The 24,105-nt window shown below is 44.0% G+C and overlaps 1 protein-coding gene and 1 long non-coding RNA gene across 3 annotated transcripts in view; both read left to right on the top strand.

Annotated features, from left to right (window-relative positions):
- Positions 1-899: 899 nt before the first annotated feature.
- Positions 900-19,368, top strand: serpinh2 (serine (or cysteine) peptidase inhibitor, clade H, member 2). 2 transcript variants are annotated; one of them, XM_084343958.1, is made up of 6 exons: positions 900-1,293; positions 1,424-1,584; positions 2,170-2,807; positions 7,659-7,751; positions 8,339-8,571; positions 17,945-19,368. In XM_084343958.1, exons 3-6 carry the CDS (start codon positions 2,177-2,179, stop codon positions 18,248-18,250), a joined length of 1,263 nt encoding a protein of 420 aa, XP_084200084.1. In that variant the 5' UTR covers positions 900-1,293; positions 1,424-1,584; positions 2,170-2,176; the 3' UTR covers positions 18,251-19,368. The 2 variants fall into 2 exon arrangements, with proteins under 2 accessions (XP_084200084.1, XP_084200083.1); XM_084343957.1 differs by having other exon boundaries at positions 900-1,584.
- Positions 19,369-22,670: 3,302 nt separating this feature from the next.
- The window catches only part of LOC311251458, a 2,928-nt gene continuing 1,493 nt past the window's right edge, over positions 22,671-24,105 (top strand). Inside the window, exons 1-2 of the long non-coding RNA XR_014621408.1 lie at positions 22,671-22,801; positions 23,512-23,563. This is a non-coding gene — a long non-coding RNA (uncharacterized lncRNA). The remainder of the gene's footprint in view (positions 22,802-23,511; positions 23,564-24,105) is intronic.

The raw sequence follows: 24,105 nt of genomic DNA, 5'->3' as shown, positions 1-24,105 counted from the left end.
TGTGTGTGTGTGTTTCCAAAAGAGACAGAGAGTGAGAGTGGCAGCGAGCAGAGTGCTCAGTGTGTGTTTGTGCTTTCTGCTGTGAATGTGTTCCAGATAGTGCTGCTGATGGTTATCTTTCGGAGAGGGCTCTATTGATTTGGCTGTGGTAAATAATTGGTTGGGTCTACAAGCTGTCATGTTCGGCCTGATTGCTGAGCATTGGTGGTCTCGAGCAGTTATCTTCCTCCATATCCCTCTCTGATCCTTCTCTAGCCTCCTTAGTCTATCTCTACATTTATTGATTAGAGCCCTATATGACCATTCTCCATCCTTCAATTTGGGGCAATAATCCCCGTCCCGGAGCCATGTGTTACAAGTTATCTGCTTTCCACTTCTTGTTCTGCTCCAGGGAGAGGGGGCAGGTACAATTTGGGAAGGCGAAAAACAGGGAAATGAGGAGAATACAGAATGAGGACATTTGGAAGGGTCAGGCGTAATAGGAGCCTGCCTGGTCTGCCCTACTTTTCCTTGACAGTAGACTACATTAGTGCAACTACTGCAAAGTGAGGTGGAGTGTGTGGAGGGTCCCCTGCAAATTTCATTCCATTAACTAGCATTAAAAAATAAATAAAAAAATCACTGTTCTCAGCTACCAATTCCCTAATTAACAATCCCGAAATGCAGACAGAATTAACTCTAAATCATAACTAATAGGTAAAAACTCCTCAGACGGATTTTCCTGGACCATAACCTCATCCTCCTGCTGGCTCTGTGGTGTGCGTCCTATCCACTGGGAGGGCTGCATGTCAGGTTTGGGAGGCCCCTGGCCCACATGCTGCATCCCTCTCCGCAGGGTCACTGAGCTGAGGCGATGGGAAGACCATTAGCGACCCCGCTTGAATGGCTCTGGGAACTACAACCCCCAGTGAGCCAAGAACAAGAGGGTTGATTATCCGAGCAAAGCCACAAAGCGCTCTTTTGAATGTATGGAGAAACGCCTCATTTACTGCAACTGGTGGATTCTGGTGCGTTTTAAAAACCTACACCAGGCCCCAGCGTTACATGCACGCGACCCCTGCCAAACTCCGAGGGAAACAGCTATAATACACTCCACAGAGACTTTGTGATATTTAATTATGGTTTTGTAAAGCATAAATTTATTATGCCTGCTGAGGGATAGACACCACATCTGACTTTAAAACAACCAAACCTAAGTAAAGCACACGAGGCTGTATATTTAGCTGTGATGTGTGGCGGGGACTGCAGGGGAAGTGCTGTAAACTGCTCTGAACACGACACTTTTTTCCCCAGGTATGTTACTTTTAAATCATTTTCCTTACATTTGCTTTATAAGAAGTGCCTCGCAGTGCATTCACACAGCTATTGTGGGTGGTGTTTCTGAGGTAAAGCCTGTGCAACGTCGTGTTCGCCGTCCTGGAAGTTTCTAGAGGAGCAGGACCGGGGGTGAAGTGGAGGGGAGACGGTGAACTTCCTCTGAGAGCCGCTGCCACGTCCGAGCCCCAGCAGCAGCCACACTTCCTCTGGAGCACGTAGCTCGAAGGACAGCAGCGGAGGACGGGGATAAACTTGATTTAATTAACGGTAAATTTGAGCAAACACGCCTTTTTCCTTCTCTCCTTGTTTCCTTGTCGCCGAGGGCTCTTCGGGATATCATAACAAAGTAGGCTGGACCAAGACAGCAGATGTTTCCCGTCACCGGCTCGACAAAAAATCAATGAGTCGGTTTTTTTTATAGCAAAACGCGTATTTTTTTTAAACTTTCCCTCGTTCAGTCGCAGACTGAAAAGCATTTCTTTTGAAAACTTCATAAAAGTTAATTGTCACACTGTGTTTTTGTCGCGCGGCGGGTGAGATAATAACCGTGTTGTCAAGTGGGGAGGGTTTTTATAAAATCAAGTTTACTGCTGTGGCACAGTAGGAGCAGTGCTGCTGTTTGCACAAGTAGGAGTTGTACAGCAAAGAGGGAACCCTTAGGCTGTGTTGATATTGGTTTATCTCAAATATGAACAGCGCAATAACAGCATGAGCGGAAATGCACTGAAAAATCGGTCAAGATATGTTTGAAGAGTTATATTTCTTGTATTAAACATGGAAGAGATGCTTTCTTTATTCCTCTTATTGTCATACACACACAACTAGTTATTTTCTCCCTGTGCCTTGCTCCAGATCTGCCATGCTGCCCAGGCTTCCTGTCTATATCCTCATTTCTTTGCCAGTGCTTCTGGTGCAGGGCAGCACTGCTGATTCGTCCAAGAAGAGCCCCGCTGCCCCGGCCAGCCCTCCACCTCGCCCGCCTCCTCCTCAGGGTGACCCCAGCTGGGCCCTGGGTCTGCGCCTGTACCAGGCCATCCGCACGGACTCGAGCTCAGTGAACACCCTCTTCTCCCCTCTGCTCGTGGCTTCCTCGCTAGGAGCGTTGGGTGGAGGATCGGCGGGCACCACTGCCAGCCAGCTCCAAGACCTCCTCAAGACCTCGCCCCCCGCCAAGGCTGGAGCTGGGGAGCTTCTCTCTGGAGCATTGAAGAGCTTCACCAAAGCCAACGGGACCAGCTTTCACCTGCACACATCCTCAGCTCTGTTCTCCAAGCAAGCCCCAGCAGTCAGTCAGACGTTTGTGAAGGACAGCCAGGCCAGGTTCAGGCTGCAGCATAAGGCACTGGGGAAAGGAAACTCCAAGGCTGACCTGAAGCAGCTCCATGGCTGGGCTAAAGCTGGGCTCGGTGGGCTGGAGGGAGCTCCTTTAGTGGCTGAAGTCCAGGCTAAGGCCGGAGCCCTGATACTGGCCAATGCCCTGCGCTTTAAAGGTGACTAGAGATACACAAGTAGTTTGCATGTGGGCTTGTCTACACTCAGATCTTAATATGATTAGTGGTGATGAACAAAAGTTGTGGTCTATATAATGTCAGAAGATGGTGAAATATGACGTCCTCAAATGTCATGATTTGTCCACAACCCAAATATATTCAGTTTACTGTCATAGAGGAGTCAAGAAACCAGAACATATTCACATTTAAGAAGCTTCAGTTTATTAACAGAATTTGGTGATTAATTTAATAGTTGACAACTAATAGATTAATCATTTAATCCTCTGCTCGTGTCACCATGCCAGCTTTGGTCTGTAGACACAATATCTTGGAAAATATGACATTGGTAGAGTACTGGGAAGTCATAGTTGTAAAATAGTCTGCAAACATATCATCATATGTGAGTGTGTCCAAAACAGTCTTGGCTGTGACCCTGAATGAGGCAATTCTGTAGCCTACTGCGTATTTCATTATGGTGAGTATCCAATGGATTAACTTGTTGGCTGTAGACACGTAACACAGCAGCTCTGCTGGACTAACTAATGCTGAAATAGACTGTTGTTCTTTGTAATTGTGGACTCAATTGCAATTATGCAACGTCCCCGAATCGAAGTTGTTAGCTGCATTGGATGAGAAGTCTTAGATTATTAATATGACGTGCACATGTACCGTTTCCAATGTTCAGGCAGCACTGAGAGCCCACACGCCAATTTGCCCACTGCGTTATGTGTGCCAGCATGCCCACCCGTGTGCATGACTGTGTGTGTTTCTGTGTGCGTGCGTGCATGCATGCATGCGGTGGACTCCAGCTGGTGGACACAGCAGATAAAGGATGATTCTGGGGTCTATCACTGAGAGCTTATTCATCTTCCATTGGGGGGTGATGTGTCATCTTAAATAATTGAGTAACAAGTGTCCAGACTCTCTCCCTCGGTGTCATGCCTAACATCTGTGCTTGGAGCGCTCCAAGTCTGCGGCGGCACAGCTTGGCTCAGATCTGTTCTTTGTGACGGACTGCAGTGGTGGAGACTAGTCAGTGTTTCGCTACAAATGCGGTCGGTTAGAAGCCCCATCTGTGACTGAACAGTTGCATCCCAAGAACATATCCGTGTAATCCTCATCTGAAGTCCATCGTTCGTCATTGTGCCCGTCTAAAAAGTGCATTCATTTAACTCTTATTTGGCCGTTAATAGGTGTTTGTCTCTAAAGAAATGGCTTATTATCCATTTTTCCTGATAACTTTTCCGGAATGTAATCTACCATCTCTGTTTCTCAGGCACAGGCACCATTTGTGTGCCTGCTGACGTAGGATCTCATTTTTGTTTGCAGTCTCCACAAAAGATGATGATGTGTTAAATATATCCTTCTGTTTCACTTGTTCTTTTTGCGGCGTTCCTCTCTGTTTTTGTGCTTTTGTCATTGTTTATCGCATGTCTAATCTACCCCCGTCTCCTCTTCCTCCTCTTCCCACATGTCTCCTCCTGTTCACATCCTTATCTGCTTCTATCTGCCTCTATTCCTTCTGTTTCCTCCTGCAGGTAGTCTTTTTATTAGGTGCAAAAGGAGGCGAGGCGGATGAAGGGAAAACAGGTTGCCAATAGACAGGCAGCCTTTTGAAAATAACATTCCCTGACAGACTATACATTGATAAGCAATTTAATTAATTCTCTTTGTTTGATGTTTTGACTTCATTACAAAATTAGTTTTTCTGTGAACCGACCCTCGTTGGTTGGTTCATTAATTTTATGGAGGAAATATACAAATTAGATTATACAGCAGATTGCAGCTCACAAATTAGATTACGGAAAATTGGATTCCTTTAGTTTTGATTCATAATTTAAAAGTGGTCAATAGTTTGCTTCTTGCTCTTGCCTCCCGTTTGTCGTAACTTTTCCTTATTTTGCCTTTGATTTCAGGGTCCTAAGGTAATTCAGAGTTTGTGATAACGTAATGGTTTCTTTTGGCACTGAGCAGGCATCTGCTTCCTTGCCCATTTTTATTTGTTTCACTTTCGTCCTCTTTAGTTAATTATTGAAGGGGAGAATTAAAAAAAGCTCTTCGAGGTCTCTCCTTCCCCGGGCTGTCACAGCATTCAAAGAAAGGGAAGGTCAGGGGCAATTAGTCGTGGAACATGTTTATAGTAGAGCGATTTTAAAAGCAAAGAGAAGTGCAAGAGGGCTGCAGAGAAAGAGCAGTGTAGGGAGAGATTTCTGGGTGGGAAGGGGACAAAGAGACGCAGGGTAAAAGAAATGGGAGAAAAGTAAAGAGCAAAAACTGAGAAAAGTAAAGAGAGGGTGGCCTGTTGAGAGAGGGAGAGAGATTGACAGACATGGTGGAGGGATGTAAAAGGCCTACCTTGGGAGTTCCAGTCCGCACCAGTTAATTAATTCAGGCTTTGTTCCTGTTTTAGACAAACAAACACTGGAGACGGAAGAAGAAAAATAGGATTGTGGAAAATAAAACGGTAGAGGGAAACTTCGACAGAAGATAACGCAACAACACGGGGAACTTGAAGAGGAAAGAAAAGGCAAGAGAGAACAACAAGTCCCCACATATTTAACCTCTAATAATAGCTTGTGAAATACCACAACTACTTGTAATCAGAAGTTGATGAGGGAGCCGAGGGAGCTGGTCGGTCTCATTGATTCTCTGTTTTTTGCCTGAAGTTTACAGTATGAATTGGTAAGTCTGTGAGCGATTGGATTTCTTTCGTGCAACTGTCTCGTTGTTTATTGTTGATGGATATTAATGGATTCAGGTTTCAAGCGATCTCTCCTCTGCGGTGCTGTCCTATAAAAGAAGATAATGCAGAGCCAACCCAAAGCAGGCTTGCTTGTCTAGACATAAGCCCACACAGCCACACACAGAGATCAACAGAGTCCACTGTGCAGGCTGGTGAGGTCATTAAAACACTGCGAGATACAACTTTTAGCATTCACACACACACATTTGGAGAAATTATTCATCATTTGGACATCATTTGATCAACATGGCTGCCACTTCAGGTAACCTTCAGCCAGTGTGTTTTTGAATTCCTGTGCGATCATATTTCCTCTCTGATGTTACAGGAAACTGAGCAAATGTCTGTGACTTGCACTAGCATGCTTAGGAGGGAGAATCTATGGTTTTTTGGCTGTGACTTGTGATTGGCTGGGTTCCAGTGGAGGCTGGGAAAGCCACACCTGGTGCTGAAACAATTAGTCGATTAATCAATCAACAGAACCAAAATAAACATCAGTTTTAACTGAATCAAATAGCACTGATGACATTATCAGGGGGAAAGAGTTTGAAAGAAGTCCCACCAGAGGAGAAATCTTGTACTTTATTAGCCTCTACTGATTTTTTGTTTGTTTTTAAAGTTGTGAACTTTACAAAGACAAACAATATACAAAATAATATTTGAAGTTCAAAAAAAATGTTTTAGCCATGCTAAACCTGGCTCTAAGGAGGAATATACAGTGTCAGTCACTGGTTGGTCCAGACTGAAATATCTTTACAGCTATTGGATGGATTGCCATGGAGTTTTGGGATATCTAAGACTTTTCTCGTTCACACCACGATAAGGTTGATTGTGGTTTTGTCTTGTAAACCATTTAATGGATTGTCATGGCACATGTTCATGACCCCCTCAGGAAGATTTTTAAGAACTTCGATGTTCCTTTAAATTTTCATCCAGTGCTCTTATCATCTTATCCATCTGCTCATATTCATCAATGTCAAAATCCTTCTTTGTCATATATTTTGGTTAATTATTGAACCAGCAAAACTAATTACATTCACCTCTGCTGTACTTTGTGTTTAGTGCTAATTATTAAATGTTTGCAGACATGCTACCAAGCTAAACTAAGACGGGGAACATGGTAAACATTATACATGCAGCATCAACATGTTAGCATTGTCATTCGGCGCATGTTTGAATGTCGTTGTTAGCATTTAGCTCAAAGCACCACTTCACAGATTTACAGTGGCCATTTACTGTTGTATAGCGATGTTTTTATCAGTTTTTCACGATTAGTTGGGATTGTTGCTCTGACAAAATGAGCAAATTAAAGATGTCACCTTGACATGTGGGAACTTGCGATAGGTATTGTGTACGTTGTTCCTGACATTTTGCAGAGTAATTGATTATCGATCTTATAGAGAATAGAAGGTTCTCTACACTTTGTCCAATGCAAGTATTTCATGATGGGGCCAGCTGGCCAAGCAGTCAGTCTCTAAATTTTCATCAGGGCAAATGAGCCATTTGGCCTTCCTGCAATTCAGTATTGTGTCACGAGTGTAGTAATCTTTTTAGCCGATTAATCAATAATGAAAATCATGGTTCGTTGCAGCGCTAGCTGGCACCAATTGTCCTTGACAAAGAGTGACATAAGTACAAGTCATAATCTGTCGACCTCACTCTGTTCTGTGTCCTCTTCATGGGTGAAATGGCCAGCAGCTTTGTGAAAGTGTTGTGAGGTTATTACAACAGTAATTCCACGACTCTCAGCCCCTCCTAAATTGACAGCTGTCATGGGGTTAGCAGGGCCAAGTGGGATGTGGTGGGCAGTGAATGGGACAGTGTGGCCTTAAGGACCTCATAACCGTCTCAGTATAGCACTCTCAACACAGCAGCTTTGAGAAGAGTAGACATTTTTTAATGGGCAGTAGATATTGAAGATTCATGAGCAGTGTCAGCCGGTGTCACCATGTATCAGGTCTATATGTATTTATGAACATGGCATTGTTTAACCCAGTGGTCACCTTTTCACCTCTTTCAATCATTCAGAATTTTTATTACAGACTCGACATGTCAGGCACTGAGTATTCAAAATGGCTCTGTCCTCTGTGTTTGTTTGGCTCTTTGTTCAGGGCTGTGGGAGAGAGAGTTCAGCGAGGAGAGCACCGATCATCGTACCTTCTTGGGGAAGAAATACACCAAAGTGATGATGATGCACAGAGCAGGTAAAAAACACAGTCTGTTGCGCTGTACTCCTGCCAGCAAATAAATGCAGCGAGAAGCAATTTGAGTGCTGAAATGGCTTGAACATCTGTAAGGTCCAATCTGCCTCCCTCCTATTTATCACTGTGTACCTTCTGATTTATTTAACACGCTTTTCATATTTTATGTATCGTCTTAAAACAACAAGGTGGAATGAATTTCTGCTACGACTGCAGTAAAAGATGTTGTAGAGATGCATTGTATTCTATCTAATGTTATCTTATAATGTCATTTCCAATTCATGAGAAGGATTATTCAGTGATCCATCGCCATGCATTCACATTATGTTTGAATGGATTTATTCCAACTCTGTAGTGTTTTCCGCTATTGTTCAGTTCACTTAGGCAGGTGAGAGTTCAAACGAATAACTGCTGTGACACGAATGAAAATGCAAGTTGGAACCAGCTTCCAAGAGAACTGCTGTAGAGACCTCTGACCTACTGCTGAGAAGCCAAACATGGTACATTGTGGCATAGAGCTTCTTCTTTTCTTCTTGACCCTCCGATCTTTCCTCACCTCTGTGCATGCCTACTTCGGTCCTTTCTTCCAGGCTTGTACCGTCACCATGAAGACATAGAAAACATGGTGCAGCTTCTGGAGGTGCCGCTATGCGGAGGCAAGGCCAGCATGTTGCTTCTGCTTCCCTTCCATGTCGAGAGTCTGACGAGGTTGGAGAAGCTTCTGACCCCGGAGCTGCTTTCTAGTTGGCTGGGAAAGGCCAATGTCACCAGCGTGGCCATTTCGCTTCCCAAGGCGAACATCAGTAGCACACTCAGTCTGCAGGTCAGTACATCAAACCTAGTTTTATTGCTACATACACTGAACTATAATGATAACTTGAAAGGTAGAAGGTGATAGTAGCATGACTGGGTATGAAAGGGGCATCCTCGAAAGGCTCAGTTGTTCACAAGCAAGGATGGGGCGAGGTTCACCACTTTGTGAAACATGATTATGTAAAGAATATTACTACATGGGGTTGAGAACAATGTAAAACTAATACTTTTTACACAGAATCCTGACTTCTTTGGAAACAGGGTTGTAGTGGAATAGGCCTTAAGACAAAAGGATGAAAAAAACTTAACCTCAGCCTCCATCAATTATTAACTCACATTTTATACTTTGCACTGTGATACACTCAAGTTCTAAATAAATCACACGGTAATGTTTTCCATTTGCCATGAACGGTTAAGTTCCCTATAGTTAAGGCTAATGCATCGTGCCTCTTTGTTCTTTGGCAGGCAGTATGGTATCTCTGAGGCTGGCTGCTCGGAAATGTTTGGATAAAAGACTTGGCTGATGTCTTACTCCTCACCTGATAGGCTGAGAAACTCTAAGAATGCGATCAGAGGGGCTTCAGTAGTTTCCTTTCTGTCACTGACTTTACAATGTAGGCCATCTGTGACACCCTGTTCCATTTTAGATCATGTGGTTTATGTGAGGTACATCCTCTAGGTTTGTGGTTGCATCCTTTTTTCCTCTCTCTTGTGGTGCACATACGGCTGCAACTCCTCAGTATTCCCCTTGGGCTTTAGTTGGCTCTGGCAAATCCTTGGAGTGAGTGTGAACAACCAGGTGCTCCATCCCCACCAGACACAGCCCATCTTGAATTGGCCTAATTTCCAGAGTCACCTCACCTGCCCTGGCTGTGGGTTTGTGGTGTTTTCTTTTTCGGGGGATCTACAGGTGTTTCTGTAGGAGTAGCTGGTTGATTCTTCTTCATTTGTATTTTTGTACCTGACACAGGGGCCTGAGGTGATGTGCTTATACAGTCCATTAAATGTGCAATGGAGTGGAAATGGTTGCTCAGCTTTTTAATACCATAGTGGAGTTTGACAGAGTGGATCCCGCATGCTGCCTCCATTGTACTTTCTTCTTTTAGTTTCAGTCTCTCGTTCATTTCCTGTGTCCACACACTGCATCATTTTTCACTTCACCTGATATGGTCTCTCATATCTCCAAGAAATCCGGTCATCATTCTCATTGTTTCTTCGTCATCCTCGTCCTCTTCTTTGTTTTTTATGTGTTTCTTCTTCTTTGTTCACTGCTTCTTTGTTGGCCACCTCATCTTCCTGACTTCCATTCTGCTTATCTCGGTTCCCTTTTTCTTCCCCTTCTAGAGTACTTCTTTCTCTATTCATGTGTCACTCCTCTTCCTCCTCACTTGGCTCTGTTGCCTCCTCTCTCTCTAGCCCTATTCACACTGCCTTTTGAGTGCGGGAATCATGCGCCAATTGTCTGCATCGTCCTCTGTGTGAAAGTTTCAGATGCGAAGGGGGGGACAGTTTTGCTGCGGCTCTGATGCGCCTATGGAGGCAGTATCGGAGGCGCAGCAGAGGTGAGCCGGCGTCTGTGAATGGATAAGCCGGCGGCTCGGAGCGGGGGCATTGCGATTTGAAGGCGTTCACAGTCTGACAGCTAAACAGGTCCTTCACTAATCAAATAAAAGAGAAATGACCCGCAAAGCAACGTTGGACCAAACGACAGTAACGTAGTAACTGGTAGTGTGTTTAGCAACTTACATGAGGAAAAAAATACTGCAGTTATACGTGGAGAAGTGTCTGTCATCCTGTCTGGCCTACCGACTCTTCGTCACACTTCTGCCCTTACCAAGCGTTTGTCTCCTTCACTATTGTGTTGTTGTAGTTACTATCTTGAAAAAAATCACAGTGATGGTCAGCCCTCCCGACCGAGACTTCAGTGAACTTTCTCCAGAAAAAGCATCCCTCCCCGACTGACAGTCAGACAGCGTCCTGTTTACTGATGGCGATTATGTAATTTAGAGCGAAAAATGTAACTTTGTCACTTTCCAGGATGCATAGTGGGTCAGGATCTCAATCACAACACATTATAACCGCATCCATATGATCATAAACAGTCAGTGGGTTCAAGATTAGCAGGTGGACACGGGGGGTAACACGTCGGAAAAAACACACAGATCTCAACATCATGATCTGTACCATCACGCCTCTTTTGAATCCGCAGCATTGGTGTGCTGTATGAATTGACACACTGGTGCGGCTTTACGCCGGAGCTGCTTGGTTCTGTGTGAACAAACAAAGGTGGAGAATTGGCGAGCCTTCGCTGCGGGGATAATGCGGAGTCTCTGTGTGAAAAGGGCTTCTGTCTTTGTACCTTGCTGCTCTGCCTCCCATGTTGTGCATTTCATCCGCCATGCATTCTTCACCTGTAGCCTCTCGTTTCTTGCCTGCTTTTCTGTCCTTCCCTTCCTCTTCAGTGTTCTTAGTAACTGAAGCAGTGGCCTTTCTTGCCCCTTCCAGTTGAATCCAGACTGTCTCTGGTGAGTTTGCCTGTCACTCCTTTCTTTCTTGAGGTGATGGGCATCCAGCTGTACACACAGTGTTGGGCTGTAACAGCCTTCAGCAGAGAGCCAAACCCCCGGCTGTGAGGAGGCCAAGAGGGACCCGAGGATGACCATGGCCTGTAGCTCCTCTGTGGGTTTCAGACACCTCCCACAGACCTCCTTTTGCAGGAGCACAAAGGTCATGCCACAGTCCAGCTGGTATTCTGCCTGTGTCTCTGCTCCTGTTAACCCCAGAGCCAGCAGGTAGCCGGTCTGAGTCAGAAGACAGAAAGCCAGGAGGAGCACCAGGCAGACAGTCAACAGCTTAGTGGCTTCTGATGCTAATGTGAGTGCAGGGGGTTGTTAAGGTTCATAAGGGCCAAGCCGGAGGTTCTACCATGCTGCTGTCTGGAAGGTGGGAGAGTTGTTGAGCTGGTGGAAGAGCACGTATTTGACCGGGCCACAGGGTCCATAGCAGGGTCATCGGCACAGACAAGTTGCTAGAATCACACAGGCCTCCACACCTTTGAGACTGTCCTGCTGATGTGGGTCATGACGAAAAAATAAAGTTTCCTTCGAAGCTTAGTCTACCGATGTTATTTGTTTTTTTTCATTCATAGTTCTACAGGTTCACTTTCCCAAATGTTGATGGTCCTTGTTTAAAACCATTAACTTTACTAGTTTAATAGGTAAGAGTTATAGGACTACAGAAACACTCAGTCCTCTTGTGATTGTACAGTGGTGATGCAGACTGAGAGGTTCTTCCCTCACATGTGATCTTTGGCTGAGTACGGACACCAGCTTGCCGGGAGCACACAAACCTGACAGCAGCCAAGTTTAATTTTGGTCTTTCATCAAGTTACTTACAGAGTAAATGTGACTGCTGATATGACCCTCCAAGGGAAACATTGGCCATTTAAACTAGCAAAAGTGCAGAGCAGAGAAAATATTCTGTGACTGATTTGTTAACTTGCTAACACTCCAGAGCCCGACTGAGGTGAGCAAAACATGGTAAAGAAAGGATTGACAATTGTGATCGAGTTAAATATTCCTGGATTGGCAAAGATACAACTGGGAAATCTCTTGTACTTACTGTTACTCACCATAAAAGACTGATTTTAAGATGCACTCAGATTGAATGCATTGCATTATTTGTAGTGTATAGTTTGCTGACTGTACAGACGGCATACTGACAGTTTAGCTGGCTACCCATAACTAGCTAGCAATGGACCTCCATGTGGAGGAGTTCTGTGCATGTTAATGAGACAGCTCAGACTGACTCAGAGCTCACCTGAAACTCCAGCTTTTCCTGTCCTTTTTCTCTAGGTTTTCTCCTGGTTTATGTCGTATCACAAAGTATTTTGTTAAGTCAAAACATTTTCATTGCATGGATTTGTCTCCTCCTTAATTCCCATAAGTCACGTCTTTAGTTTGCATCCTCTTGTATCTTTGACTATGTTAATCTGCTTCTAAGTTTGCATCATGTTGAGTCAGAACCCACCCTTTGTTTCATGAGAGATGCAGTTATGGACAAGTGACAAATGCATGGTAAGAAAAGAGAGAGAGAGGGAGAGAGGTTAGTTGAAGCTGACAGATACAGAGGGCATGCCAGTAAAAGCCATTTCCCCAGGGCCTGCTACACTGACTGGAACCTAATACCATGTCCTCTTTACATGTACGTTATAACCTCATCATGAACTGATGAAATCCACTTTGCCCTCTTTCTAGTTTAACAAACATCTCTGAAGAGTTGCGCTGCCATGTTTTTCTGCTAGCCATGCCCTGAAGAACAAGCTTTTGACATTAACATTGTCAGGACACTCTGGGGAGGAGGCTGTAATCTAGAACTAAAGCTTGAAACAACTCCTTTTGACACGGCAATAACTTTGCCAGGGAAAAGAGCAGAAAACATACTGTTGCTATTTGTCTCTGCAGGAGAGTTTGCCAGCGAGAAGAAAATTTTTTTACTTTTTTCTCTTACCTGTAAATAACTAGAAGTAGCTGTGCTTTGCTCTCATTATGTAGCCTAATTATAGACAAGCACTTGAATGTTTTGACCTCTGTTTCTCCGAGTCGTCACGAGATGTCTCCCTCCGTTTGCCCTCTCAAGAAAAAGAAGTGCATTTGTCGATTCATTATGAAAGGGCAAACCCTCAGCCCACTCTGATCTCATTTCGTCTGTCTGTCCAACCCCTATGGCCACTGACAGCCTGCCATGTCTTCTCTGACGATCATTTTTCCAATTGGGTCGGGCAAATAATTGCTCATCACCGTGTGTTAATACTGTTTACCACTCTGTCTGTCAGTCCTTGGGATGGCCATGGACTCCTGAGATTAGAGGGCGGCATCTGGACAAACAGAAGATCATAGTCGTGAGTGTGTGTGCGTGTGAGCCCTCACACTCGTGTCCTCTGTGTGAGGCAAATGAGAGCAAACAAATTTTTCTGAGTCCTTGCAAGGATTTGCCACATCCAAACATGCCTATTACCTCCTTTACCTCGGTCCTCTCTGTCATATCAGTCCCAAGGATCTAATTCCTTTTTGTAGGTCTCACATGTGACTGTAATACTCCATCACTCAGCATCACATTGGCTCCGCTGACCTAAATAGGAGTGACATTCGGCAGGCAAGTGAGCAGTAGAGGTGGAGGATGACGAGGGGGGGGGGGGGGGGGGCGGACCAATGTTCGCTCTGGGACAAGGTGGAAAGTGTCACAGAGAACTATAAATAGTCGCAGACTTCTGCCTATTTCTTTCTTTACGTCTCCCTATTTGTGGTGTTCTCCTCTGGTGAAGGGCAGACTGTGTCGGAGTCTGTAGCCAGAGACGGAGAACCCTCTTAACAAGCCTGGCCCAGAGGTCACCGAATAAACCACCCTCATCGCTCTCTCCCTCTGTCTCTGATCCACTGCTGACCAGGCCACACACACATACGTACACACTAATGGTCGGGTTCAAGCTCCACTCTGGCTGTATCTCCAGTCGGTGACTAAGACATATGAGTGCGCACCGGAGAGCTCACTCAATCACAGCTAATGAGGTCAAAAGGCCATCAAATATTTACAAGAGCTCACTCCACAGTATACAGTGTCGAGAGACAGCTGTTGTAACGCAGCCACCACAGGGCTGCATCATATGAATTAATCAGATGTGTTTCATGGCCATTAGTGGAATATCTCACTAAAAGCTAAGGCTTTTTTTCCTTTCTCATTTGTGGTAAAAATTGCCCTGTGGAATAAAAGGCGGTTCATGTGTATATGTGAGTGTGTGAATGAGACACAGCTAGTGTATTGACCATGCAGAAGAGGTAAAAGCCCATGTAAATAAGATACCAATAGCGGTTTTGCTGATGAGTCTCAATAAAGAGATGGAGAGGCTTTGAAGCCTCAAGAGAGCTAATAGAGAAAGGGTTTTTTAAAAAAGCCTGCATCAAATGTGTCCATGAAATGGAGCTGTGATGATGCCAGTGCCACATACTGCATACTCAACCACCCACGCAGGATGTTAAGGGCAGTATTGAATTAAGCAGAACATGTCTGTAGTTGTTAAAGGTGGCAACAGCTTAAAAGAATAATTTGGCAGGTTGGATTGGTAAGCCAGAGGGAACAGGAGGCGTAAACTGTGCAGGAGCAGTGGAGGTATAAGTATATTTTTACCCCGAGTTTCTTATGAGTGTTGGCCTGATCATAGTCACGATGTAGGCATCACAGTCTGGGTTAGTGTGCAGTGTTTAAAATTTAAATAATTTGCCTTCGGAGCCAATCAATACCCAATGTTCTCATTAAGATTTTGGCAGGATACGACTGCAATGCATTTTATAGACCAAATGATTAATCCAGAATATAATAAATAGTGGTAATACTTGTTAGTTGCTGCCCAAAGTATAATATTGCTGTGTACAATTATTTTATCATCCAGTTCTACAGGTTTTCGGTCCAGATCCATATCTAGGCTTTCATTCACTCTCACTCTTGCTCACACCAACTTTCACAATGTTCACTCACTCCAGCTCTCTCTGAAAACTTAACAGTCCTTATTGCCATTATCCTTCATCAACTATCTCATCCAGATTAAGTGTTTTTCCTCCATTTCTTTGCCCTTTTCTTTGCAAATTGCAGCAATATTTAGCAAGGTAGGTGGTTTTTGATTGATGTTCGTTTCTGTTTTTGTACAGGAACACAAAAATTCCAGTTCTTGTGGAAGAGAAGGGAAAAGAATATACTTAATTGTACCTTGGGGGAAATTTGTCTTGGCTCCTTTGCTTTCCTAAAATCAATAAATGCAATATGCAAGTCACAGACATAAAACATCCCGTAGACAATTAAAACAATTACTGGATATATTTACATAAGTACATTCAGTACAACGCACAACCATGCAAAGTTTTTCATGGGATATATGACTATAATCAGTCGGGTTGTAACAGTTACAGTCAGCTGTTCGGCATATACCCCTATTTGACTGTCGAGACAAAAACTATTGTCGTTGGTGGATGTGGTTGTTTTGTGCGGTCTTTCTTTGGTTTTAGTGGTCTTAAAGTCTTTCCCCTGTTTAAGTCCCATAGTTTGCAAGCAGCACTGATATAAAAAGAGAAATGTTCATCAGTAGTTTCCGTTTTATCTCTGCTTTTCTTCTCATCTTTATCTCACCCCCCTTGTCATTATTAAGGGTGTTCTGTCTCTTAACATCAGCCGCAGTGACCCCTCACAGATGGAGCTGTAACATGTCCCAGCTGCCACAACGTATCCACTTAAAACCCCCACAGGTACACCCAACAAGCTACTTAGTGGGCTCACCCATCAGGCTGAAATAATGTGATGCGGAGTGCTGCACGCCTGAGGGTTGATGCCATGCTACCTCAGGCCTGGTTAGACTGCACTGCTGTAGGCCAAGTAAGCCCTACACATACACGCAGGGAGGAAACCACCAGCTGACAGTGCCTGTGGCTCTCACTTGCAGACAAATAGCTCGTTGATGCTGTGTGCGAGGCATCAGCAGTCCGCCCAGTGCTGTTCCATCTAAGATTCATGTGGTGCTTCAGAGAGAAAGGGCAGCCAAAGAGCACCTCCCAGAGGTCTTTCTCCCCATATAATGCAGTGCCACACCTCTGCGGTGCACAAGGCTTCCATAGGCCCCTCTGACACCCCTGGCCCGCTTCCCAGTGTGCTGCCACAGGGTCCCTAAATTTTTAAAGACTCAAAAAAAAAACTAACCAAGTACTTTTGCCTTGACAAGCAGAGTAAGGGAGTTGGGTAGAAGGGCTAGGTCAGGTGGGGTTGGTTTGTACTATTTATATGCTTCATAGTTGCACCTGCACTAGTGTAGGTCAAGTGATCTGGTTCCAAAAGGAATACTGGTGAAGAGAACGAGGAATGAGTGGCACAGAGAGACACACAAACCAGCTGCTTCTCCTCACACACGCATTTGTTTTCAACAATCCGAGGAATCCACCGGCTTAAGCCTGTTTCTGTTTCCCTGTTAGATAAGGAGCGGGAAACCTTGAAATCACTTGCCGGTGGAGATCGAGAAGTTGAGGGGGCGATATATACCAGGGCGAGCTGCCCTGTCAGAGAGAGAAGGATGAGGCGGGGAGGAAAAAGACTGAGTTAGGAGCAGAGAGAGAGAGACGGAGTGGGATAAAATAGAGGCAAGCGGGGCAGATGAGGGATGGGGATGCCAGGCAAGTTGCAGAGCAGCAGAGGAAGACAGTGATGTAGTGGTAGCGCGTGGAGGAAGAGAGAAAGAGAGGAGGAATAATGGATGAGGACAATAGAAGTGCATTAGAGCAGACGGTGGCGTGTGTGTGTGTCTGTGTGACGGGGGAGCTTTGCATGAAAACACTGGAAAGGGAGTGACGGATGCCAACATCTGTACAGTATATACATCTACTTATTTCATGTTTAGGCATAAGCCGATATGATCCAGTCTAACTTCCTCTTGCATGCACATCTCAACTTTTGAGTAGAAACGCAGACATTCAACAAGGATTATTGCAGTTGCCCATTAGCATGTGGTTTTCAGAGCTGAGCAGAGCTATAACAATGTGGTTTTGAAAAGAAAGCCAACAAGGCAGCACCCGCAGAAATTTCCAGACAACTCATCCAAATGATGTAGTGCTCTTGTCTTTCCAATGAAGAGCCTAATCAGCTGAAGTTTAAACAATACTAGGATTCACCCACCCGTCGTCCTCTGCGACTTTTCTTCCAGCCGTGGCCTTCCGCACATCCACACACAAGTCCCACAGTCACACGCTCGCACCCGCACATGCTCTCATCTGGCCCCTGGAGAAGCCTGTCACTGTGAGTGGCCCGCTGCCATGGGAGGATAAACTACCTGTCATGACGACGACTTTCTGTGGAATTCATATCAGAGGCAAAACAAAGGAGGTGCTGAGGTCACGGGGCATCACTCTTAAATTATTCATCCTCTGCTTCCTCCTTCCGTCTCCTCTCTGCCTGTCGTCCACTTTGTTCTGCCAGCTCACAACAAGGGCAACTGTCAGCCTCCATCCCATCTCAAATTTTTGGTATAGAAAGTAAATAAACATGGTGGAAAACTCCCTTTAAAAAGTTACTGATTGACTGTTTCGGGGGGTATGTTTATGTTTATGTTCATCATGTGGCGAGGTTCGGGAAGGGCAGTGCATGTTTCCCACGTCTGAAGGTCAAAGCATCATGAAATTTTAAAATGTGCTTTCCTTCCCACTTGTTTGGTCCTCTTGCGTGCATAATTGATCAGTGTCCTGGCAGCTGCTTTTTCGCATACAATAGCAGGACGTCTCTATATAGGCATGCTTGTGGTTAACTGATTTCAAGGCAGTCCATTAATTCCATCACTCTGTGTTTTCTGATTCTAGGAATCGTTGTCTGCTCTGGGCTTGACCGACGCCTGGGACCAGAAGGTAGCCGATTTCTCCGGGGTGTCAGACAAGAGCAAGGGGAAACTCCACCTGGGTGGAGTACTCCAGTGGGCCTCCCTTGAGCTGGCTGCTCAAGCTGGGAAAGGAGAGGACAAACTAGAGGAGGAGAACGTAGAAAAGGCCAAGCTTTTCTACGCCGATCACCCCTTCATCATCTTTGTTCGAGACAACACTACTGGAGCGCTGCTGTTGATGGGAGCTCTGGACCATGCAGAAGGAGAGGCCCTCCATGATGAGCTGTAGCACCCTCCAACATCTCTTGCTTTCTTTTCTGGCTCTGTCTCTTACACACTCCCCCTCAAAGACTACACCCTGGTTTCTAAGTTGAGACATTGTCATTCACTGTGGCACACTATCATATCAGACTACAGCTGGCTGTCATACATTGACACTGCCTAGTCTCGCGCTGACTGACACTGACACCTCTATACCCCGACACTGACACACAGTCACACACATACCGACACCTACATGGCATACATAAATGAAGATTCTGTGCAAGACATTACGAAAGTTGACGGATACAGAGAAAACAGTAACTTGTCTCCCACGCGTGTGCACCCACACACACGCATACACACACATCCAAGGCCGCAGTGATCAAGTCAACACAAAACAAAATGACAGACAAGAGTGCACTGACAAACACTAACATGCTGACAAGCAGAAGTGGTTACACTGACACAACACTTAGAGCAGCATCAACAAAGAACTTTAACGAAGAGCAGCATGCAGTGACACTTGAATCCTTCCTGTCAGGCAAACACCAGGGCAGGTGACTGTGTGTGTGTGTGTGTGTGTGTGTGTGTGTGTGTGTGTGTGTGTGTGTGTGTGTGTGTGCGCGCGAGTGCGAGTGCGAGTGCGTGGTGACCGACCGATCAAGGGTGCCCATGAGGCTGTTCTCGGAGCTGGCAGGGACCTAGGCGGGGTCCCCTGGGCTAGATCTGAGGAAGACTGATGGATCGGCCAAGTGCTTATTGATGAGCCAGCTTAATGCTAATGGCCGTAATGAGTCACAACGCTTGTCAACAACACGGAGAGGACGGGGGAACCTTTTAATCTCTTAATACCTTCAGGGATCAATGACACCGTTATGCCGCTGGAAACAAACATGACTGACATCGCTTGACTTAAATGTAACAACTTAATATTTAGGATGATTACAGCTATTGAAAAGAGGTATCGGTTTTCATTTGTATATTTGTTTTCTAGAGCACCAGAGGTGATGGTTGGAATATGTCAATGAGCTAGAGTAGTATGTTTAATATTTGAGAAGGTGCATTTTTTAAAAATAAATATGTATGTTTTAAATTCTTTTTTCACTTGAGCTTCAGCCGATCATAATAAAAAACAATCAATCATCAAAACATGTTCTATTATTATCTAATATGTGTGGACTGCCACTGCTCCATCTTTCTTGACAGCACCAATACAAGCCAAGAAAGGAGGGCATTTTTTTCTTTGCCCTGAACCGTATTGGCTGACATTGAGCCTCAAGGGTGCATGGAAGCAGATTCAAGGCCCGAATCTAGCATCTGTTATTGGATTTTGAGGGACAACACTTGATAGGCTACCAGTGTCTTAAAAGTGCAGTCACTCACTACATGCTTCCCACCAAACAAAAAAAGGTCAAATGTCTTACTTCTATTTTCACGAATGAATAACTGAAAAATAAAACACACAAGGGAGTGAAAAGAAAAAGTCACTCCCTGCCATTTTTCTGTCCATCTACACAGAGCGCTTTTGTGGTGTACTGGCTGTCCGTGGGGTTACGAACACAAAAGACTTGCTAGATTCAGTATTCCTTGTACGTAAGAATGTGTGCTACATCTGTCCTGTTAAAGTGCTAAGTAACAGCGTCTAGACACACAGCTGGTCGGTCTGATGCACAGCATTCAACGAATCTGTTCCCGTAACACTCCAGTACAGCTTTGTTCCTAATTTAGCCCACCACACAGGTCTGCTCAGCAACAGAATGTGTCGTACATGTGTGTGTATGTGTTAGTGTGCCTTCATGTGTGAATAAGGCTAGCACAATGACCTCTCTGCAGTGGCCTCTGTGCAGCAGAGACTTGTAAAGGGCACTATACTGCAGGTATACTCTACACTGAATAAACCCGGGAGCTCAATTTAGACAAGCCGATGATGGATCCGAGGCCGTCCGCTGTGAGCACATCAATCCTGCTCATTCCAACACCAGCTCCCCGCTGACTCACCTTCACATTTCATTCAGTTCACAACACTTACAAACGCATGCGTGTCCACATCCGCTCAGCCAGGCATAATCTTACAAAGAAAAGCTAAGAAAACCACTTCTCAGTAGTGCATAGAGCAGCTACAGTATATGTACAATATAATATACGGGAAAGTGTTACATGCCAATTAAATCATTTTAAAGGGACATTGCTACAATTATTACTTATGAACTTTTTAGTATATTAAAATGTTTTGGGTTTTTGAGATTATTTCTTTAGGCTTTTCAGCCTTTCACACCCAGGCGGCTGCTGAGGACCAAGACCCTGCACATGGGCTATACGCCCCACCAGGCGACTTCCAGGGCGCCAGGATATATTATTTTAAAGGACCAGTGTGTAGGATTCAGTGGCATCTAGTGGCGAGGTAGCAGATTGCAACCAACTGAATATACTTCACCACACCATCTGCTTTAAGCATGTAGGAGAACCTATGGTGGCCACTAAAAATGTGTCAGGCCTTCTTTAGAGTCATTTTGTTTACTAGAATAGCTTAATATACAAAGGAAACGTATAAAACAGTCATTTGAAATGGCAGCTGGTGTCAAGGTATACCTTACTGTATTAGAGAGTGACCAAAACTTGCCGTTTGTCAGTGATTACAGTCACTACCAACGTGCCTTAAAGCCATGCGGTGAACCTTAAAATCTACACAGACCCTACATAAGATGCAAGTTTGTTGGGTTCTATTTGTGATGATGAAAATGTTTCTTCTTAATTTCTTAATTGGCTAGTCAACATATACTTGTGTTTTTTTCCATTTAAATGATGCCACTGAGCCATACTGTGCACAATACGAAATGTTTTCTCAGGATTATGGCATTTAGGGTAAAGTTCCCAACTTATTACATGTTGCTCTAGATAATTTCCAAAGCACTATGATTTGTGCAAGACTAAAGGTTTGAGAATATAATTTTTTCACAAAACAATACATTTGTCTGCAAAGAAAGCGACCCTGAAAGATTTCGTGCCACTGCGCTTAATATATTCCTACAATGAAATACAGTTGTATTCACAGTGCCTTTTCAGACAGCCTTTTTCATATTTGTTGACTGTGTGTTTGTCTCCCTTTAGCACACACTGTCCAGAAGCACTCTTTGGCGATAGCAAGCAGCAATATTTTTGGACAGGTAATTGAGGCGAACTGCATTATGAGCTCTCTGTGAAGGCTTGACACTATCACCAACAGGAGAGCTTCCCTCTGCTCTCTCACATGAAAAAAAGGTTTGAAGGGAATTTAATGTTTAATCTCTGTTTTTAAATAAAACATGGTAAAAGAGTTACCATGAACTGCCTGTCTTTCCTGCTGCTGCGTATAATGGGTTCAACTCTTGGACAATCCAAGCGGCATAAAGGAGGGTGAGACTGCGAAAGAGCACTCAGAGCAGAGTCATGCCAGTTACAGTACTTACCCTTTAGAAGAAGTCACAGAAGTGGCGCTGCGCAACTGGGGGTCAACTTGCTGATAGGGATGCTACAGGGGCCCCTTCCTTTTTTTTTTTTTAACTTTGCTTGTGTTAAAAGCTTGAGATAAGTCTAAAGTAAGGTCAAAAAGCATGCGATAAATAAAAATAAACAGCCATGTTTCAAACTTGTGTTCACCGTAGGGAGAGCTTACTGACATTCTGAAAAGCCACTCACATAGTCAACTGCTCCAGACCATGTTCATTCAGATGTGGGTTTAAAAATTCATGGGGTGTGGCGTGTGGGAGATAAGATAGTAATGTAGATGCACTTTCTCAGCTATTTAAATAACAAAATGGCCTTCAGACATGAGAAAAGCTAACAAGTGTTTACATAGCCTTAGCGGGAGTTCCATCGGCTCTCTCAAAGGCTGGGATTTGCCTTCTGATGCCGTTGGTGACTCAGGGAAAGCCTAGTCAATTAAAACAAATCTAGTTAATTTATGTATGAATTTGAGTAGGCTAATTTTAGCAAAGACGTCGGCTATTTATGAATTACAAGCCTTCAGAGATGCAAAAAATAAGATGTTCTGAAAATCAAAATGCTAAGTGAGACAGAAATGTCAAACACTACTGCAAAGGCGGATACATGAATAAATGGTCAATGCAAATTCTCAACAAATGTTTTCTGTTTTAACAGTTACAACTTTGCAAAAGACTATTCAAACTATTAAGACTATTTACATTGAATTCTTTGGAGAGAGATGTGCATGTGTTAGATGGACAAGGCACCAGAAGCAACGTCGAAATGAATGGATGACAAGAAAGCTTTTCTATGCACTCTTCATCAATCTAAATCCATTATTAGCATTTATTCACACTTAATTTTATTTGGTTATAGAATTATTTTGGCATAGGTTTGGATTTTCTACAATAAAACACCCCCATGCCAAAGGTCTTGGTATGTTCCGCCAGCGGATGGCGCCATCTCATTATTCAGACTTTTGAGCAATTAGCATGGACATAGCCCGCACAGTCTTTGTACTTGTGTCGTGCTCTAAGAAAAAGATAAGCATATTGTTAATTTGCACATATACCCATAATTTACCATTAAACCTGTTACCGTGAAGCCACAAAAGGTGAGGAGAAATATTACGAAATGTTACGAAATATATTCCTGTTTTGCTGTGATAAGCTTGTGTGGTTGTGAATGGTAGCTAGCTAGCTAAGTGTTTGCTAACTGTGGCTACAGTCAACTGTTGTAATCTAGTCCCTGAGCTATTTCTACACATTCAAATTCATCTTTCAATTAGTAATTATCCAGACATAGCATTGACCAACCTCATAGAAGAAATAATGTGTCAGGTGTGCTAGCTTAAACCACAGCATGTGGGTCTATGAAATTATCTCACAGCTGACATTTTGACTCATCATGGCAGAATCACTGGTGAAATTATTAATACTAATCATTCCTCTGCTCCCCTTGTGTGTCCCTATAAACCATAAAAATGACCAGCATGCACGATTACACCTTTTCCCACAGACAAATTGCAGACATTTTGGCATGTCATTACAGAGAAAGCAAAGGTGTAATTAATAACATGAGTGAACTCCATCAGGTGAGTTGGTTCCAGGGCCTTGGTATTATGCATGCTGGCTCACTGACATCGCTTACTGAGACATCAAATTTAGCAAAATTGTTTGAAAAAAAACAATTTATTTCACCTCTGCCTTTTCTATTATGACCTGCCAAAAGGTCTAGACCCGTGCCCTGGTACTGACGCACCTAAATGAAATACTTTGACTGAATGTGGTAACACAAAATATATAATTTGTGTTACTTTTGCAGCATGAAGCTACTTAAAGACCTTGCAGCACCTTCAAATTTGGCATCACACCAGGTAATAGACAAAAACTTGATTGAACTTTGTCAACACTGTTCCCTACCGACTACTATAATGACATGGGAGTATGTACAAACTCTGGCTTCTCCTTTGTTCTTGCAATATCAATGACAGGCTTAGCTGATCTGACCGGCATGTTTTTGAGGAGTTTGAGCTTGTTAGTAAAGGTTTTCCATGTGCATAATGCGAAATATTTAGACTGTATGGCTGGTATAAATGTTTACCTACTTAAATACTATAAACTGTAAACCCATAATAGATTAGTGGGATCACTCTTAGCAAACCGCAAGCCTCCAAAAAACTTCTGAAAGCTGAATATCACTCAGTAGCTTTACTCTGTCACTATTGTCTATTGTCTTTCTCAGCAGCAGATAGTTAATCTGCCTGAAGCACACTGTCTGCAGCAGCCCATATTAATGTTATTGATCATTGTCAACTTTTTCTACTTCCCCCACCCTCACATCTCACGGTACTGTGGGGTTTCTTGGTTTCTTTCTTTCCAGTAAAGGTTTCTTTTTTCATTATTCCCTTTGTCTGTT

This window comes from Pagrus pagrus (assembly GCF_965226575.1).
Source record: "Pagrus pagrus genome assembly, chromosome: 22".
NCBI classification, from domain to species: Eukaryota; Metazoa; Chordata; class Actinopteri; order Spariformes; family Sparidae; genus Pagrus; species Pagrus pagrus.
Note: the sequence above shows the minus strand (reverse complement) of the source record. Positions and strands in the feature narration are given on the sequence as shown.